This window comes from Eretmochelys imbricata, chromosome 23 (genome assembly GCF_965152235.1).
Source record: "Eretmochelys imbricata isolate rEreImb1 chromosome 23, rEreImb1.hap1, whole genome shotgun sequence".
In the NCBI taxonomy this organism is placed as follows: Eukaryota; Metazoa; Chordata; order Testudines; family Cheloniidae; genus Eretmochelys; species Eretmochelys imbricata.
The window spans coordinates 16,699,969-16,718,858 of record NC_135594.1 but is presented as its reverse complement, the minus strand read 5'-3'; the positions used below and the strand labels follow the sequence as shown (position 1 = coordinate 16,718,858).

At 65.3% G+C, this 18,890-nt stretch overlaps 2 protein-coding genes across 3 annotated transcripts; both read left to right on the top strand.

The window, feature by feature from the left end:
* Positions 1-3,657: 3,657 nt before the first annotated feature.
* PIM2 (Pim-2 proto-oncogene, serine/threonine kinase) lies at positions 3,658-8,506 on the top strand. Its single transcript, XM_077840685.1, is given in 7 exon segments — positions 3,658-3,740; positions 3,742-3,791; positions 4,618-4,724; positions 4,868-4,918; positions 5,487-5,859; positions 6,018-6,194; positions 7,737-8,506. Coding segments are annotated over 7 exon segments (1,011 nt in total). The 3' UTR covers positions 7,907-8,506.
* A 1,484-nt stretch (positions 8,507-9,990) lies between these two features.
* Positions 9,991-18,699, top strand: SLC35A2 (solute carrier family 35 member A2). 2 transcript variants are annotated; one of them, XM_077840228.1, is made up of 5 exons: positions 9,991-10,085; positions 12,631-12,813; positions 14,050-14,201; positions 14,374-15,068; positions 18,132-18,699. In XM_077840228.1, exons 1-5 carry the CDS (start codon positions 10,034-10,036, stop codon positions 18,157-18,159), a joined length of 1,110 nt encoding a protein of 369 aa, XP_077696354.1. In that variant the 5' UTR covers positions 9,991-10,033; the 3' UTR covers positions 18,160-18,699. The 2 variants fall into 2 exon arrangements, with proteins under 2 accessions (XP_077696354.1, XP_077696355.1); XM_077840229.1 differs by having other exon boundaries at positions 14,374-15,088; positions 18,132-18,192.
* The last annotated feature ends 191 nt before the right edge of the window (positions 18,700-18,890 follow it).

Sequence of the window (18,890 nt, the reverse complement as noted above, 5' to 3'; positions counted from 1 at the left end):
TGCCCCAAGCTCCTGTACCTGGCCTATGACATCCCCCTCGCAGGGCACCAGGGAATCCGGCGCACCCGGCAGAGGTTGCTACAGAACTTTTACTGGCCCGGGGTCTTTACCACCATCCGGCAGTATTGCCGATCCTGTGACCCCTGTCAGAGGGTGGGGAAGGCCCGGGACAAGGGGAAAGCGGCTTTGAGACCTTTGCCCATCACAGAGGAGCCTTTCCAGAAGGTGGCCATGGACATCGTGGGACCTCTCAGCAAGACGACCCAGTCGGGGAAGAAATACATTCTGGTGGTGGTAGATTTTGCCACCCGCTACCCCGAGGCAGTGCCCTTGGCTTCCATTGAAGCAGACACCGTGGCCGATGCGCTCCTGACCATTTTCAGCCAAGTGGGGTTCCCCAAGGAAGTCTTGACAGACCAAGGCTCCAACTTCATGTCGGCCCTGCTCCGGTGCTTGTGGGAGAAATGTGGGGTCCGGCACGACTGGGCCTCAGCTTATCACCCCCAGTCCAATGGGCTGGTGGAGAGGTTCAATGGGACGCTAAAGATGATGCTGAAAACCTTTATGAACCAGCACCCGCAGGACTGGGACAAGTACTTACCTCACCTGCTGTTCGCGTACAGGGAGGTGCCCCAGGAGTCTACTGGATTTTCGCCTTTCGAACTGTTATATGGCAGGAGGGTGAGGGGCCCCCTGGACCTGATGAGAGACGAGTGGGAGGGGAAGGCCACTCCCGATGGAGAGTCAGTGGTGGAGTATGTCCTGATCTTCCGAGAGAGACTGGCTGAACTCATGGGCCTGGCCAGGGAGAATCTGGCCAGAGCCCAGAGGAAGCAGAAGGTCTGGTATGACCGCACGGCGCGGGCCCGGGCCTACGCCACCGGGGATCCGGTGATGGTTCTCATCCCGGTGAGAAAGAACAAACTACAGGCCGCCTGGGAGGGCCCTTTCAAGGTCGTCAAGCAGCTCAATGAGGTGAACTATGTGGTGGAGCTGTCGAACCGGGCGCACCACCGCTGGGTGTACCATGTGAATATGATGAAGCCATATTATGCCAGGGGGAATGTGGTGTTGGCCGTGTGCGGACAGTGGGAGGAGCAGGGAGATGACCCTTTAGTAGATCTATTCCCTGGGACCAGAGCTGGTTCCCCCCTGGAAACAATTCCCCTCTCGGATCAGCTAACCCCTGCCCAGCAAGCTGAGGTCAGGGGGGTGCTGCATCCGTACCATAGAATCATAGAATCATAGAATATCAGGGTTGGAAGGGACCTCAGGAGGTCATCTAGTCCAACCCCCTGCTCAAAAGCAGGACCCATACCCAATTAAATCATCCCGACAGCTGTTTTCCAACCAGCCTGGACGCACTAATCTGACTGTCCACCGGGTGCAGACCGGGTCGCACCCGCCGATAAGATGCTCCCCCTTCCGAGTCACAGGGAAAACTGCTCAGGACCTGGAAAGAGAGGTCCGGGACATGCTGGGTTTGGGGGTGATCCAGCCATCGGCCAGCCCTTGGGCCTCGCCGGTGGTGCTGGTCCCCAAAAAGGACAGGTTGGTCCGGTTCTGTGTGGACTATGGGAAGCTCAATGCCATCACTGTATCTGATGCCTACCCCATGCCCAGGCCGGACGAGCTCCTAGACAAGCTGGGAGGAGCTCGGTACCTTACCACCATGAACCTTACAAAGGGCTTCTGGCAAGTGCTGCTGGATGCAGATGCCCGGCTGAAATTGGCCTTTATCACCCCTCTGGGGCTCTAGGAGTTCCTGACCCTGCCTTTCGGCCTCAAGGGAGCGCCGGCCACCTTCCAGCGCCTGGTGGACCAGCTCCTGAGGGGGATGGAGAGTTTTGCCGTGGCGTATATTGATGACATCTGTGTCTTTAGCCAGACCTGGGAGGACCACGTGTCCCAGGTTAGACAAGTGCTGGACCGACTCCAGGGGGCTGGGCTGACTGTAAAAGGGAGAAGTGCAAGGTGGGGATGGTGGAAGTATCTTACCTGGGCCATCGGGTGGGGAGCGGCCGCCTAAAGCCGGAACCAGCCTAGGTGGAGGTGATCAGAGACTGGCCCGCTCCCCACACCAAAAAGCAGGTCCAAGCCTTTATTGGGATGGCAGGATACTACCGAAGATTTGTGCCCCACTTTAGCGCCATAGCCACCCCCATCACGGAGCTATGCAAGAAGCGGAAGCCAGACAAGGTGGTCTGGACCGAGCAGTGCCAGGAGGCTTTCCGGGCGCTGAAGGAGGCTCTGGTCAGTGGCCCAGTTCTGGCAAACCCAGACTTTGACAAGCCCTTTGTGGTGTTCACCGACGCCTCGGACACGGGACTGGGGGCGGTGTTAGTGCAGGAGGATGGAAAGGGGGAGAGACACCCCATCGTGTACCTGAGCAAGAAGTTGCTACCCCGGGAGCAACACTACGCGGCCATCGAGAAGGAGTGCCTGGCCATGGTGTGGGCCCTCAAGAAACCAGAGCCCTATCTCTTCAGGCGACACTTCACCGTCTACACCGACCACTCTCCCCTGACCTGGCTGCACCAGATGAAAGGAGCCAACGCCAAACTCCTGAGGTGGAGCCTGCTCCTGCAGGATTACGACATGGACGTGGTCCACGTGAAGGGAAGGGCCAACCTGATAGCGGACGCGCTGTCCCGGAGAGGGGGCCCCGAACTTCCCCACGTCACTCGTCACAGTGACCCCGCTCAGTTCAGTCTCGAAGGGGGGAGAGATGTGACGATGTGACTCAGCAGGGAGGGGGGGGTGTTAACCTGGGAATGTGCCCTGGGGAGGGGAGACCTGAGAGCCTGTCACCTGACCCAGGAGGGGGAGGTGGCACCTCGGCCAGGAATGTGGACGGAGACTGCAGCAGGGAACCTGCTGGGGGGGTTTAGTTTCAGTTTGGGGCTGGCTGGAGGAACACAGGGAACCCCAGGACTGGGGTCTAAGCTCCCTGCTCCCCCAGAAGGACTTGACTGAGGGGTCCTGGGTGTACCCACAAGCTCTGTTTTGGACTGTATTCCTGTTGTCCAATAAACCTTCTGTTTTACTGGCTGGCTGAGAGTCTCAGTGAATCCCAGGAAGAGGGGTGCAGGGCCTGGACTCCCCCACACTCCGTGACAGAGGGGCACGAGCCGAGCTGGGGGGCTGCGGGTCGGGAGTGAGGGGCACCGGCAGGGGGCTGCGGGTCGGGAGTGAGGGGCACCGGCCGAGCTGGGGGGAGCAGGGGGCTGCGGGTCGGGAGTGAGGGGCACCAGCCGAGCTGGGGGGGGGCTGGGGGCTGCGGGCTGCGGGTCGGGAGTGAGGGGCACCGGCCAAGCTGTGGGGGGCTGCAGGGCGAGAGTGGAGGGCTGACATGTCCCCTGGGAGCCCGGACGCCTGGGTTCCTCCTGGCTCTGGGAAAGGCTGGGAGCCCGGACGCCTGGGTTCTCGCCCTGCCCCAGCAGTTCCCGCGGCGCAGCCGGCCCCTCGCTGAGGGTGAGGGACGTGCGAGGCGCCGCGGCGGCTGGTTCGGCGCGACCGAGCTCCCAGGAACCGCGACGGCTCCGCTCCCGCCCCCGCTCCCGCCCCGATTCCTGGAAAATCACCTCGACGCCCGCCGCGGCGGCCGGCGGGGCGGGGCCATGCAAATGAGGCCGGCGCTGGTTGGCTGGCGGCGCGATGGTCGCGAGGCAGCCGCGCGGCGTGGCGCGAGTCGGTCCGGGGCTGAGCTCGGGGCGGCTGCGGGGTCCGAGGCTGCGGGGCGGGGGGCGCGATGCTGCCCCAGGCCACGGGGGGGCGCTGCTGCCCCGGAGGTGAGGCCCGGCCCCTGCCCCCGGGCACCCTGCTCCTGCCCCCGTCCCACTGCCCCCCAAGCCCCCTCCTGCACCACTGCCCCACAGCCCCCTTCCCTCCCCCCTCCTGCCCCCACCCCCTCCCTTCTCCTGCCCTGTAGCCCCCTCCTGCCCCACAGTCCCCACCCCACTGTCCCCTCCTGCCCCACGGCCCCCTTCCCTGCCCCCCCTCCTGCCCCATGGCCCCCATCCTCCTACTGCACCACTGCCCCACAGCTCCCACCCCACTGTCCCCTCCTGCCCCACGGCCCCCTCCCCTCCTCCTGCCCCACTGCCCCGGAGGTGACACCCTGCCCACTGCCCCCTCCTGCCCCACGGGCCTCTCCCCTGCCCTGCCCCACTGCCCCCTCCCCTCCCCTTCTCCTGCCTTGGCTCCTGTCCCACTCCCCAGAGGTGAGGCCTGGCCCCTGCCCCGCTCGCCACTGTCCCCTCTCCTGCCCCACTGCCCCCTTCCCTCCCCTCCCCTCCCCATTTCCAATTTCTCTCCGTTCACTTTCACACCTGGTCTGTCTGTGTCTGTCTCTGTCTTCCACAGCTCCACCCCCCGGGGTCCTGGGGGGGCTCCTCTCCCCTGTATCATTCCCCGGGGCTCTCTGGGGCCCCTTCATCTCCCCCGAGCCCGCCACGATGCCTGGCTCCCCCTCTGCAGAACCGTCCCTGCCCTTGTCTCCCACTTCATTCCTTGGGCTGGGGCGGGGGGACACCCGGCTCTGGGAGGGGAGTGGGGGCTAGAAGCCAGGACAGCTGGGTTCTCTTTTCCACGAGAGTAACATTCTGCCCTCCCCAGGGAAGGACAAAGACGCCTTTGACGCTGTGTATCAGCTTGGGGGGCTGCTCGGGAAGGGCGGCTTCGGGACCGTCTATGCTGGTCACCGGCTGGCTGATGGACTGCAGGTGAGAAAACCGGCTGGCCCCAGGGGTGTGGGGAATGGGGCAGGGGCCTGTCCCCTCTGGGGGGCTTCAGCCCCAGGGCGGAACTGGCTCAGGGAATGGGGCGGGGAATGGGGCAGGGACCTGATCTCTGTCTCTCTCTGCAGGTCGCCATCAAACACGTCGGGAAGAACAAAGTGACCCACTGGTCCAAGCTGGTAAATTTTGTGGGGAGGGAGCTTGAGGCAATGATTGGATGTGTGTGTGTGGGGGGGGTCATTTAGTTTAGGAGCTAATTCCTAGACTCCACTCGTTAGCTCAGGGTGCTCTTGCTGGTTAATTGCTTCCCCTTTGGAAAGCTCCACCTGATGACTCACGCTGAGTCTGTGTCCTGACTGTGGGCCTGGGGAGGTTAACGAGGGGACAAGCTCAGCAAATTCCCATTGGGGTCCTCAAAACGGCGCTTAGATCCTTGGACAAGGGTTTATGCAAATTAAACCCAGACTCCTCCTTTCCGATTGGGTCCAAATAAAGGGGGCGGGTCTATGGGCTGAAGGTGCTTTATCATAGAAATCACTATAACCTCTACTGCCCCCTGCAGCACGGCACCCCCCAGCGCCCGGCCGTGACTGCCAGGACTCCTGGGTTCTCTCCCCGGCCCCGGGATGGGAATGGGATCTAGTGGTTAGGGCAGGGGGAGACTTGGAGCCAGGACACCTGGGTTCTCTCCTTGGCTCTGCAGCATAAGGCCCAGCCTCAGTCTCCCCCCTTTCTCTCTCCCCACAGCCCAGCGGCCTCCGGGTGCCCCAGGAGGTGATGCTGATGAAGCGGGTGTGTGCCAGGGGCGGGCATCGGGGCGTGATCCGCCTGCTGGACTGGTACGAGACCCCTGAGGGGTTCCTCCTGGTGCTGGAGCGGCCCGAGCCCTGCCAGGATCTCTTCGACTACGTGACGGAGCGGGGGCCCCTGGCCGAGGGGCAGAGCCGGCGCTTCTTCCGCCAGGTGCTGGAGGCTGTGGGTCACTGCCACGCCCGGGGGGTGGCACATCGGGACATCAAGGACGAGAACATCCTGGTGGAGCTGCACACCGGCCGCCTCCAGCTCATCGACTTCGGCTCCGGCGCCCTCCTGAGGGACTCGGTCTGCACGGAGTTCGACGGTGCGGAGCCCAGACACCTGGGTTCTCTCCCTGGCTGTGGGAAGGGACTGGGGGCTGGTGGGTTAGAGCTGGGGGGGAGCTGGGAGCCCGGACGCCTGGGTTCTCTCCCCACCTCCGGGAGGCAGCCCTGCTAACCTGTGTGCCCCCCCCTCCCCCAGGCACCCGTGTGTACAGCCCCCCGGAGTGGGTCGGCCTGCAGCAGTACCATGTGCTGCCGGCTGCCGTCTGGTCCCTGGGCATCCTGCTCTACGACATGGCCTGCGGTGACGTCCCCTTCCAGCGGGACGAGGAGATCCTGGCCGCGCAGCTCCACTTCCCGGAGCCCCTGTCTGACGGTGAGCGCCCCCCGCCGGGGCCCTGCGCCCTACGCCCAGCGCTGCCCCCTGCGCCCTACGCCCAGCGCTGCCCCCCGCCGGGGCCCTGCGCCCTACGCCCAGCGCTGCCCCCTGCGCCCTACGCCCAGCGCTGCCCCCCGCCGGGGCCCTGCGCCCCCTACGCCCAGCGCTGCCCCCCGCCGGGGCCCTGCACCCCCTACGCCCAGCGCTGCCCCCTATGCCCAGCGCTGCCCCCCGCCTGGGCCCTGGGGCCCTGCACCCCCTACGCCCAGCGCTGCCCCCTACGCCCAGCGCTGCCCCCCCCGCCGGGGCCCTGCACCTCCTACGCCCAGCGCTGCCCCCTACGCCCAGCGCTGCCCCCTGCGCCCTACGCCCAGCGCTGCCCCCCGCCGGGGCCCTGCACCCCCTACGCCCAGCGCTGCCCCCCGCCGGGGCCCTGCACCCCCTACGCCCAGCGCTGCCCCCTATGCCCAGCGCTGCCCCCCGCCTGGGCCCTGGGGCCCTGCACCCCCTACGCCCAGCGCTGCCCCCTACGCCCAGCGCTGCCCCCCCGCCGGGGCCCTGCACCTCCTACGCCCAGCGCTGCCCCCTACGCCCAGCGCTGCCCCCTGCGCCCTACGCCCAGCGCTGCCCCCCGCCGGGGCCCTGCACCCCCTACGCCCAGCGCTGCCCCCTATGCCCAGCGCTGCCCCCCGCCTGGGCCCTGGGGCCCTGCACCTCCTACGCCCAGCGCTGCCCCCCCCGCCGGGGCCCTGCACCTCCTACGCCCAGCGCTGCCCCCCACCAGGGCCCTGCACCCCCTACGCCCAGCGCTTTCCCCTGCGCCCTACGCCCAGCGCTGCCCCCCCGCCGGGGCCCTGCGCCCCCTAGGCCCAGCGCTGCCCCCCGCCGGGGCCCTGCACCCCCTACGCCCAGCGCTGCCCCCTATGCCCAGCGCTGCCCCCCGCCTGGGCCCTGGGGCCCTGCACCTCCTACGCCCAGCGCTGCCCCCCCGCCGGGGCCCTGCACCTCCTACGCCCAGCGCTGCCCCCCACCAGGGCCCTGCACCCCCTACGCCCAGCGCTTTCCCCTGCGCCCTACGCCCAGCGCTGCCCCCTATGCCCAGCGCTGCCCCCCGCCTGGGCCCTGGGGCCCTGCACCTCCTACGCCCAGCGCTGCCCCCCCGCCGGGGCCCTGCACCTCCTACGCCCAGCGCTGCCCCCCACCAGGGCCCTGCACCCCCTACGCCCAGCGCTTTCCCCTGCGCCCTACGCCCAGCGCTGCCCCCCCGCCGGGGCCCTGCACCTCCTACGCCCAGCACTGCCCCCTATGCCCAGCGCTTCCCCGCGCCGGGGCCCTGTGTCCCCTACGCCCAGCACTGCCCCCTGCTGGCCCTCTGGGGTACTGCGCCCTGACACATTCATCTCCTTTCATTCTTTCACACTCACCCCCCTGTCCAAAATGATTAGTTGGGTGGGGGTACAGCATTGGTGGGAGGGGTCTGCGAGCCAGGACTCCTGGGTTCTCTCTAACCTTCTTTCTCATTTTCCCCCTGCCCTCCAGGCTGCCAGGATGTGATCCGGTGGTGCCTGTCCCCAGAGCCTGCAGACCGACCCACACTGGAGCAGCTTCTCCTGCACCCCTGGCTGCAGCCAGATCCCCAGCTCCAACCAGAGGAGAAGCCACAGAACCCAGCACCCCCTAGGGGCACCGCTGGCAACAGCAGCTGCTGAAAGACTTGGCTTTACCCGGCATCTCCCTGCCGGGATGGGGACCCACCCATGGGGACCACTTCAGCCTAAGGCAGCTGGGCCTGTGGCCAGCTGAGATCAGAGTTGACCTGGTTTTACAGGTGTCTAGACCTGGGGATAGAACCCAGGAGTCCTGGCTCCCAGCCCCCAACCACTAAGACCCAACTCCCCTCCCAGAACTGGGGAAAGAACCCAGGAGTCCTGTCTCCCAGTCCCTCCCTCCCTCCCCCCTGTTCTTCCTCCTCCCCCGCTAGAGGTTTGGATTCTGGTCCCTCTCGAGGATCAGCCGTGTCTCTGTACGTGTAAATACTTGTGTATTGCCATGAGCTGGGCTCCCCTCAGTACCAGCCCATGAGGTGGGGATGAGGTTTGGGGGGCTCTAGCCCCCCCCATTTCCAGCCCCTCGTACGCTCCCCAGGGTGTGGCTTAATGGGCTGAGACTGAGGTACCTTATCTAAGCTGCTTAACGGGCCCCGATGCAGGGGACCCCGGTGCCAGCGTGAGATTCAGACCAATTCTGTACAGGATTGAGAGGAAGAAAAATCTATTTAAATAAAAGAGGTTTTATCTTTATCCAGAAAATCCGTGTAGAGTCAGTGCTTCCTCTCACTATGCGGAGGTGGGAACCCAGGAGTCCTGACTCTCATCCCTGCCCCAGCTCTAACCCACCAGACCCCAGTCCCCTCCAGGGAGAGAACCCAGGCATCCTGGCTCCCAGCCCCTCACCCACACTAAAGGTGTAGTTCCAGCCAGCACTCCCGGATCCAGCAGTGACGCACACACACTTACCAGGCGTCCCCTACGTCAGCCCTGTATTTACCTGCCCTGCCCTGCGCACACCTGCTGTGACAACAACCGCGCCCCAACACCTGCCAGCGTTTCATACGCCCGCCCCAGCCACACTCTTCCCAGTCCCAGCTGGGGCTTCAAAGCTCAAGGGGGCGGGGAATGGGGCAGGGGCCTGTCCCCTCTAGGGGGTGCCGGCTCCCATCCGGCCCCCGGGCGGGGACTGGCTGGCTCAGGGGGGCGGGGAATGGGGCAGGGGCCTGTCCCCTCTAGGGGGCGCTGGCTCCCATCCGGCCCCCAGGCGGGGACTGGCTGGCTCAGGGGAGCGGGGAATGGGGCAGGGGCCTGTCCCCTCTGGGGAGCGCCGGCTCCCACCCGGCCCCAGGGCGGGGACTGGCTGGCTCAGGGGGGCGGGGAATGGGGCAGGGGCCTGTCCCCTCTGGGGAGCGCCGGCTCCCACCCGGCCCCAGGGCGGGGACTGGCTGGCTCAGGGGGGCAGGGAATGGGGCAGGAGCCTGTCCCCTCTAGGGGGCGCCGGCTCCCACCCGGCCCCAGGGCTGGGCCTGGCTGGCTCGGGGGGTGGGACATGGGGCTTGTGCCCTGTAGCTGACATGGCCGGTCTCTTTTGGCACCTGCGGTGCCCAGAGGCAATTACCCCATCCACAGGCTCCCCTGAAATGCATCCTGGCCCCCCGTTGCCCCTGAGCCGTGTGGTGGGAGAAACCAAACCACGGAGCTGGGGGCTGGAGGGGAGCCCAGGGGATGGGTTGCTGCCACAGGGGTGTGTGTTCTGGGGCTGGAACCCAGGAGTCCGGGCTCCCACCCTGCGCCAGGGAGAGAACCCAGGAGTCCGAGCTCCCTGGCTCCCGGTCTAACCACTAGCCACCCCGCTCTCAAGGGTCCTCCCACTGGGGCTCTGCTCTAGCCAGCCCCCTTGCACTCTATGGTCCTCGCGCTCCGCTCTAGTCCGCCCTCCGCTCTCTATGGTCCGCCTGCTTGCGCTCCGCTCTAGCCCGTCCCCCCGCTCTCTATGGTCCGCCCGCTCGCGCTCCGCCCCCTCCGCTCTCTATGGTCCGCCCGCTCGCGCTCCGCTCTAGCCCGCCCCTGCTCTCTATGGTCCGCCCGCTCGCGCTCCGCTCTAGCCCGCCCCTGCTCTCTATGGTCCGCCCGCTCGCGCTCCGCTCCAGCCCGCCCCCCTGCTCTCTATGGTCCGCCCGCTCGCGCTCCGCTCTAGCCTGCCTCTCGCGGTGGAGCCGGAAGCGGAAGTGGAGATGCGGAAGTGGCGGCGGGGCGGGGTCCGGGGGTTGCCGGGCAGTTGCCACCATGGCAGCGGCGGGGGGGGCTGGCAGCGGCGGGGACCAGGCGGCAGCGGGGGGTGAGACCTTGGGCCGGGGGGGCTGGTGGGGGCCGGGGGGGGCAGGCTCCGGGTGGGGCTCTGGGGGTGGGGGGGGGCAGGTTCCGGGGGGAGCAGGCTGGGGGTGGGGCTCTGGGGGCAGGCTCCGGGGGGGGCTTTGGGGGCCGGGGGAGGCAGGCTCCGGGGGGGGCTCTGGGGGCCGAGGGGGGCAGGCTCCGGGGGGGGCTCCGGGGGCTGGTGCGGGGAGCTCCGGGACTCCGGGGGGGAGCTGATGCCAATGGGGGGCTCAGGACTGGGAGGGAAGTGGACATGGGAAGGCGGGGGGGGCAGTGGGCAGTGCAGAGGGGATGGGTCACTCCTGGTGATGGGGGGGCAGACACAGGTGTGGGTGGGGGGAGGGGTAGATACCTGGGGGAGTCCCTGGCCTTGCGGGGTGGGGGGAGTTTGTGGGGAAAGGGCTCGTGCTGCTGTGGGGAGATGCCGGGGGCAGGGGGTTGATGGGGGAGCAGATGATGTGGGGAGGGGGACACACTGAGGAACGGGGCAGGGGAGCAGGGGGAGACGCTGGGAGGGGGAGGGGTGGATGCAGGGGAAGGCGGCGGGGGGGAGCCCTGGGAGGGGCAGACACTACAAAGGGGGGTGGTTGAGACACCGGGACAGCATGGGAGCAGTGGGGTCTGGGAGTGGGGCAGGGGGTGGAGTTGGGAAGACCAGGGAATTGCTGCTGCTGAAGGGGGAGCGTGTGGGGTTGGCCATACACAAAGGGGGGTGGGAGCTCTGGCCCCATGATGAGCGGGGTGGGTTGTACAAAGGGGAGACTCCCTGCAGAGAAAGACGGGGTGGGGAATGGGATTTCCTGCTCTTCTCCCCACTCGGAGGCGGGATCCAAGGGCCTTGAGAAGGAGCAGCAGAGTCAGAAGGTGTACTCTGGGGGGTAGGATAGAAAACTTTTAAGAAGCTGTTGGGGGCGCTGTGTTGCAGGGCGGGGAGCTCGGCAGGGGCCTCTCCCCCGGCAGCCAGCGCTGGCCCCAGGGCTGATCTGCGATTCTGTTGGATGACAGATCCCCTCTATGTATCCTTTCCTTAATTGTTGTGCACTGTTATGTGTAGCTGTTCCCCAGCTGCTCCTCCCCAGGGGCAGCTGCGGCTCTGTGCTGCGTGAGCCATTTCCGGCATAGTCAGCCGGATTTCCCTCTTATGGTAGCCCTGGGCCAGCCTGACCATTCCTTGGATTGGAATGCAGTCAAGGGACAGAAATTCCCCACCCTTTTCTCATGTTTCCTGGTTTGACTCCGGACAGGTGTGTGTTTGCTTAGCCAGGTGCAGCAGGAAGCCAGTTGCTTAGCTGCATCTGGTTCCCTTCAGCTGATGCCAAAATCCCCCCCGGGCACCTGAAGTGCTGCCAGTCTGGGTGCCGGTCTTTCATCCAGGGCTCCTGAGTTGAAATTAGCTGCAATCAGTCACGCCGGGAAGCAACATTTAGATCAGATTGTGGGCCCACCTACCCGGTGTCCTGCCTCTGACCAGAGAAATCCTTGTCTCCCAGCTCCCAAGAGCTACTTGGTCCCCTCCCCAATGGGCGAAAATCTTTGGTGGTTGTTGACAGTTTCTATTATGGTAGGGTTTACAATCAAACTTCCACTGCACTAGGCGTTGATTGTTTCAATTACAGTTGGGTCACCGTGCAGATTTCCATGGTGTTAGGGGCTGTACAGACACAAGGTAGAAAGCCCCGTCGCAGAGCTGAGGTTTTTCATTTCATTGTAACGTCTCTGGCGGCTGAGCGGGGAGCTCATTGGCTGTAAACAGGAGGAGAAAGACTGGGTTCATCGGGATGCTGGAGCTGGGGAAAAAGGCCCCGGGGTGTCTCCAGCCAAGATCGGAACATATGAACGACGAGGGCCTCCTCCGGACTCCTGTGTTCTATTCTGGGCAGCCCGCATCTGAGGGAAAAAAGTGGGCAGAGGAAGGCTGATCAGGGGAGCAGTGAGCCGATCTCGCCATGGGCCTAGTTGGCCTAGCTGAGCTGAAAACACAGGCTGACGAGGGTGGGGTTGAAGCACCAGGGGAAAGAGCTACTGACGCTAAGCGACAACCCTGGCACGAGAAGAAATGGGGACAAACTGGCCAGGCAGTGATTGAGGCTGAAAATAAGTGTTGAACCACCTGAGGGAGAGGGCGAGCTGTCCCTGTGCAGCGTTATGTGCGGCTGTTCCCCAGCTTCCCTGTCCCAGAGGTGGCTGCATCTCAGTGCCGCGAGCCATCCCCCTGCACGTTGTGTGTGGTTGTTTCCCAGCTGTCCCGCCTCAGAGGTGGCTGCATCTCAGCGCCGCGAGCTCCCTGAATGCATCCCGCGTGTGGTGGGGCCAGGAGAGGGAAGTCTGCCTTCTACATGTGCAGTGGATCAGTGTGCAAGGGGAGGGGGTCGTGGGATTTTGGCATTGGGGTATTGGCTGGGTGCAGCGTTGCAGGGAAGGAGTGTGTGTGAAAGGCCATGGGGGGTCTGATGGGGAGAGGGGGATGCCAGGCTGGCTGCTCTGGGTCTGACCCGTCCCCATCCCGGCAGGGAACCATCGGTTGAAGTACATCAGCCTGGCGGTGCTGGTGGTCCAGAATGCCTCGCTCATCCTGAGCATCCGCTACGTGCGAACCCTGCCCGGGGAGCGCTTCTTCGCCACCACGGCCGTGGTCATGGCTGAGCTCCTCAAGGGAGCCACCTGCCTGCTGCTCATCTTCCTCCAGAAACGAGGTAGCGGGGACTGGGCTTTGGAGAGTGGGCAGGGGGCTGGGTCGGGGGCGCTCTCCCCTGGCAGGCCGGGCTGGGCACTGGGAGGTGCTGTAGGGCAGGGGGCTGGGTAGGGGGCGCTCTCCCCTGGCAGTCTGGGCCGGGCTGTGGGGAGTGGGTGGAGGGCTGGGTAGGGGGTGCTCTCCCATGGCAGTCCGGGCCGGGCTGTGGGGAGTGGGCGGAGGGCTGGGTCCGGGTGCTTTCCCCTAGCAGGCTGGGCCGGGCGCTGTAGGACAGAGGCTGGGTAGGGGGCGCTCTCCCCTGGCAGGCCAGGCTGGGCTGTGGGGAGTGGGTGGAGGGCTGGGTAGGGGGTGCTCTCCCATGGCAGTCCGGGCCGGGTGCTATAGGACAGAGGTTGAGTAGGGGGTGCTCTCCCCTGGCAGTCTGGGCCGGGCTGTGGGGAGTGGGCGGAGGGCTGGGTCCGGGTGCTCTCCCCTGGCAGGCTGGGCCGGGCGCTGTAGGACAGAGGCTGGGTAGGGGGCGCTCTCCCCTGGCAGTCTGGGCCGGGCTGTGGGGAGTGGGCGGGGGGCTGGGTCCGGGTGCTCTCCCCTGGCAGGCTGGGCCGGGCGCTGTAGGACAGAGGCTGGGTAGGGGGCGCTCTCCCCTGGCAGTCTGGGCCGGGCTGTGGGGAGTGGGCGGAGGGCTGGGTCCGGGTGCTCTCCCCTGGCAGGCTGGGCCGGGCGCTGTAGGACAGAGGCTGGGTAGGGGGCGCTCTCCCCTGGCAGGCCAGGCTGGGCTGTGGGGAGTGGGTGGAGGGCTGGGTAGGGGGTGCTCTCCCATGGCAGTCCGGGCCGGGTGCTATAGGACAGAGGTTGAGTAGGGGGTGCTCTCCCCTGGCAGTCTGGGCCGGGCTGTGGGGAGTGGGCGGAGGGCTGGGTCCGGGTGCTCTCCCCTGGCAGGCTGGGCCGGGCGCTGTAGGACAGAGGCTGGGTAGGGGGCGCTCTCCCCTGGCAGTCTGGGCCGGGCTGTGGGGAGTGGGCGGAGGGCTGGGTCCGGGTGCTCTCCCCTGGCAGGCTGGGCCGGGCGCTGTAGGACAGAGGCTGGGTAGGGGGCGCTCTCCCCTGGCAGGCCGGGCCGGGCCATGGGGAGTGGGCAGGAGGCTGGGTAGGGGGCGCTCTCCCCGGCAGTCTGGGCTGGCAGGGGCGCCGTGCCGCGCCAGGCAGACCGGTGAGCCGTCCCCGGCACTCTCTCTGCCCGCAGGCAACGTGAAGCAGTTCGCCCTGTTCCTGTACGACGCCGTGGTGCTGCAGTACATGGATACGCTGAAGCTGGCGGTGCCCTCGCTGATCTACACGCTGCAGAACAACCTCCAGTACGTTGCCATCTCCAACCTGCCGGCAGCCACCTTCCAGGTGGGACCCCAGCCCTGATGCCGGGCTTGATGGGTCCGTCGGTGTGACCGGGGGATACCGGGTGGTGGGTCCTATGTGGGACTGGGGGAGGATCTGTGGGTTGGCAGGCAGTCAGGAGGGGATGCCAGCCTGGCCCCCCGCCATTCTGACCTGCCTTCCCGCCGCCCCGCAGGTCACCTACCAGCTGAAGATCCTGACCACGGCCATCTTCTCGGTCCTGATGCTCCGCAAGAGCCTGTCCCGCCTGCAGTGGCTGTCGCTGCTCCTGCTCTTCTCCGGCGTGGCCATCGTCCAGGTGGAGCAGGGCCAGGCGGGCGGGCAGAGCTCCCCGGGCACAGCCCGCCAGAGCTACGTGGTTGGGCTGGTCGCCGTGGTGGTCTCCTGCCTCTCCTCGGGCTTCGCCGGCGTCTACTTCGAGAAGATCTTGAAGGGCAGCTCAGCCTCCGTCTGGCTGCGCAATGTGCAGCTGGGCATCTTCGGGACCCTGCTGGGGCTGCTGGGCATGTGGTGGGCCGAGGGGGCAGCCGTGGCCGCCCAAGGCTTCTTCCATGGCTACAGCCCAGTGGTGTGGGGCGTGATCCTCAACCAGGCCTTCGGCGGCCTTCTGGTGGCCGTGGTGGTGAAGTACGCGGACAACATCCTCAAGGGCTTCGCCACCTCGCTCTCCATTGTGGCCTCCACCGTGGCCTCCATGCACCTCTTCGGCTTCCGCCTGCACCCGCCCTTCGTCCTGGGGGCGGGGCTGGTCATCGGGGCCGTCTACATGTACAGTCTGCCCAAGGCTGGGCCGCCCCTGGGCCCCCGCAAGGAGCCCACTACCCCGCTGCCCCTTGGCAAGGAGCACAGCGAGCCGGGCTACCCGCCCAAGTCAGTGCTGGTTGAGTGAGGTCTGCAAGGGGGTGGGTTGGGGGTCTCTCCTGCACCCCTTCTCTGGGCTGTGAGCCCCTCCATCTCCCTGACCCCCTCCATAGCCTCTCCCTGACCTACACCTGCCCTTAACGCCCCACATCTCTCTGCCCCTCCTTCTACCTTGGCTTCCCCCACAAGTCTCTCTCACTTGACAGCTCTTTGGAGAGAAGCATGTCCCCCTTTTCCACCCCCATCCAATCATTCAACTGCTGCTCCCCCATATAACCTTGTCTCCCCCCAAGCCAATCACTTTCCTAGACCCGCCCCATATCTGTCCTGCACCCTGCTCCAGCTCAGACCCTATTCCCCTCTCCTGGGTCAGGATGACTGACACCCCCCCCCCCCTTTGGCCCAGGAGAGGCATTTAGGTGCACACTACAGGGGGGAGAGACCCTGATTCTCGTCCCCCCAAGCCGAGGAGGGTCGGCAAATGGATTGAGCCAGAGAATTATTTTTGTACGATCCTGAAGCAGCCCCGATGGATGGAGCATCAAGACGGGGGGCGGGAGGGAACCCCCAGGAATGGCTCAGCCGTACCAAGCTGACACGTGGAGGAAGGACTTGCCACCATTCCAAAGGGTGATGGTTCACCCGAGCAGCATGGGAGTGCTGCCCCCTGGATTCCCCACAGCACTCCCTTTTGCTGAGTACTCTCAAGCCCAGCCCCCCACCATGTTAAATCATGGGGGAGGGACTGGGAGCCAGGACTCCTGGATTCTCTCCCTGGATCTGGGAGGGGAGTGGGGTCTAGTGGTTAGAGCAGGGGGAATGGGAGCCAGGACTCCTGGGTTCTATTCCTGGCTTTAGGAGTGGAGTGGGGTCTAGTGGTTAGAGCCGGGGGGCTGGGAGTCAGGACTCGCTGTCTGTAAATTTCAGCTGAGTCCCTCCTCCAGCTCTGTGCCTCAGTTCCCCTGGGTGTTCCAGGACGCTGACCTGCCCTGGCTCCATGTTCCTGTAGCTCTTTGGGGCTCGGCTGGGTGGGAGCAAACGGCTGCGACCTGCCATTAATTACTAATCAATATTTCCCTGGCGGGAGGCGGCGTCCCTGGGCAGGCACATCCCGGTGGCAGTGGGAACAGAGGCCGCTGTTGGTAGCACACAGCGGGGAGCAGCCGGTGTGAATGTGCATCAGCCGCGGGACTCCACTGCAAACCCCTTCCCACCAGCTGCGGGGCTGCCCCAGTGCCTCTATGGAGCAACGGCCGCTGGACACGTTGGGGGCTGGCCCATACCTGAGACAATGAGATACATTTTAAGTGTCACTCTACCTTATGCTGCTGTTGAGGGGTGGGGCTGGGAGCCAGGACTCCTGGGTTCTATCCCCTGCTCTGGGATGGGAGTGGGGTCTAGTGGGTTTGAGCGGGGGGAGCTGGGAGCCAGGACTCCTGGGTTCAATTCTCAGCTCCATCCCTCTCTCTGCCTCAGTTTCTCTCCCTCCCCCAAAGCCAGGGGGAGTGCTGCTTTGCCAAGGGGCCAGCTGGCTGCGTTTTTCTGGGGGGCGGGGTACTCCTGCTGGGGCACTAACACTGAACATAGATGCCGGGTGACACATTTTGTACGGACGGGAGTGGTGGTTTTTTTAAACACCTGTAACCCTGGCGGCCGCTGTCCTGTCTGTGCAGAGCCGCCGCGCGGAATAAAGAGACTGTATTTATTTAGCTGCCGTGCTCGGTGATTGACATGGGGGGGACGTGTATGTGTGTGGGGGGGGAGTCCTAGGATTCGTGTTAGTGCAGACCTCTAACCCTACTAACAGCTGGAGAATGGGCCATGTCCCCTCTAGGGGGTGCCGGATCCCACCTAGCTGCAGGGGCAGTTCAGGGGGGCAGGGAATGGGGCATGGGCACCTCCAGGGGGCACCGGCCAGGTGAGGGGGGCAGGGAATGGAGCACGGGGCCTGTCCCCTCTAGGGGGTGCCAGCTCCCATCTGCCCCAGGGCAGGGGCTGGCTGAGTCAGGGAATGGAGCACGGGGCCTGTCCCCTCTAGGGGGTGCCGGCTCCCATCTGCCCCAGGGCAGGGACTGGCTGAGTCAGGGAATGGGGTCCGGGGCCTGTCCCCTCTGGGGGACGCTGGCTCTGCTCCTGCGGGAAGTTTGCCAGGTCTCAGCCCAGTCCTGCTACAGCAGCTTCCCCCAGGCAGGGAAATACCCAGCTCCCACAGCTGAGATCCCCCCCAATTCTCCCAGGGCTGGGTGCCAAGTGTGGGGTGGGGGTGACCACAACACTGCCCCCCAGCCAGTCAACCCCCCAACCCCAGCACAGAGCCATGTTCAGTAGTGGTATTATCTCCCGCTGGAGCCTCCCCGGAGATTGGGAAGTCTCCATGGGAAGGGCCCTGCCTAGAACTCCACAGACAGTGATCAGAGCCGCCCCCTCCCCCAGCTGAGATCTCAGCCCCTCATTGGGCCAGACACTGCCCAGACCCAGAGGGAGAGACATTCCCTACCGCCAACAGCTTCCAGTTGAAATAGACAAAGGTCACGTTGGCAGCAGTGGGGAAACTGAGGCACAGAACAGCCTTTCCCAGCAGCACCCAGAGATGGGCTAGGAGGCCGGAGCCCCAGGGAGGGACTGGCTGGCTGGCTATGTGGGGGAGATAGGAAGTGGACATGGGGGCCTGCCCCTCTAGGGAGGGCCACCTTCCATCTGGCCCCAGACGGAGGGGGGGAATGGGGCACAGAGCCCCACTGTCCCTCTTGTACTCTTTGCTACTAGCAATGAAAGTGGGGTGCTGGGGGATAGTTTCTTAATAGCCCTGAGTTCCTACAGCTGGGGGAGGGGGAAGTCATAGGGTGTGGGGGGAGCTGGGGCACTCCAGGGTGCCGCATCAACTACTGGATTGTGGGATGGGGTGGGGAAGGCTGGGAGCCAGGACTCCTGGGTTCTCTCCCCAGCGCTGGGAGGGCAATGGTGTCTAGTGGCTAGAGTGGTGGGGGAGGGCTGGGAGCCAGGCGCAGGGGGTCTACCCTCTCTCTGGGCTCCAGCTCCCCGAGTCCAACCATTCCTTTTTCTCTCTTGCAGGCTGGCGTGTAAGGAGAAGGGATCCTGAGTGAGGCAGTGACTGGGGGGGCGTGATAGTCACCTCGTCTCCGAACATCCAGCCCCGTCTTCGGCGAGGGGGCCCCTCTGCCCTGCCCCAGAGGTGGCTGCATCTCGGTGCCGGGTGAGGCAGCCTGGGATCCTGCCAGCATCTTTCAGAAAGAAGAGATGCAGTGGAAGGGTAGGGCTGGGCACCAAGACTCCTGGGTTCTCTCCCCCGCTCTGGGAGGGGAGTGGGGTCTGATGGGTTCGAGCTGGGGGGGCTGAGAGTTCCACCTCACTGCCATTTCCTGCTTCACCCTGCCTCAGTTTACCCTTGCGTAAAAGGCAGGCAGCCATTCCTAGGTCCCAGAAGGGGATGCGCCCCCTCACAGCGTGGCCAGTCCCCCTCGCTCAAGTCCCCCAGTACTTGGGGGGGGATGCGGGGGGGCGCCCAGGCATGAACCGCTCAGTATTAATGTCCCCTGGGACAGCCGTGTGGAACCCCCAGTTTTTATCACTCCCCTTGTGGCCTTTTCTATTTATTATCCAACATGGATTTTGACACTAAGTCACGTGTGTCCTGTCATCTGTGGGGCTGCAAGACTCCTGGGTTCTCTCCTCAGCTGTGGGAGGAGAATGGGGATCTGGTGGTTAGAGCAGGGGGGGCTGGGAGCCAGGACTCCTGGGTTCTTTCCCAGCTCTGGCTCGAGGACCCAGGGAAATACATTTTGTGTGACCCTCACTAGAAATTCAGGGGGT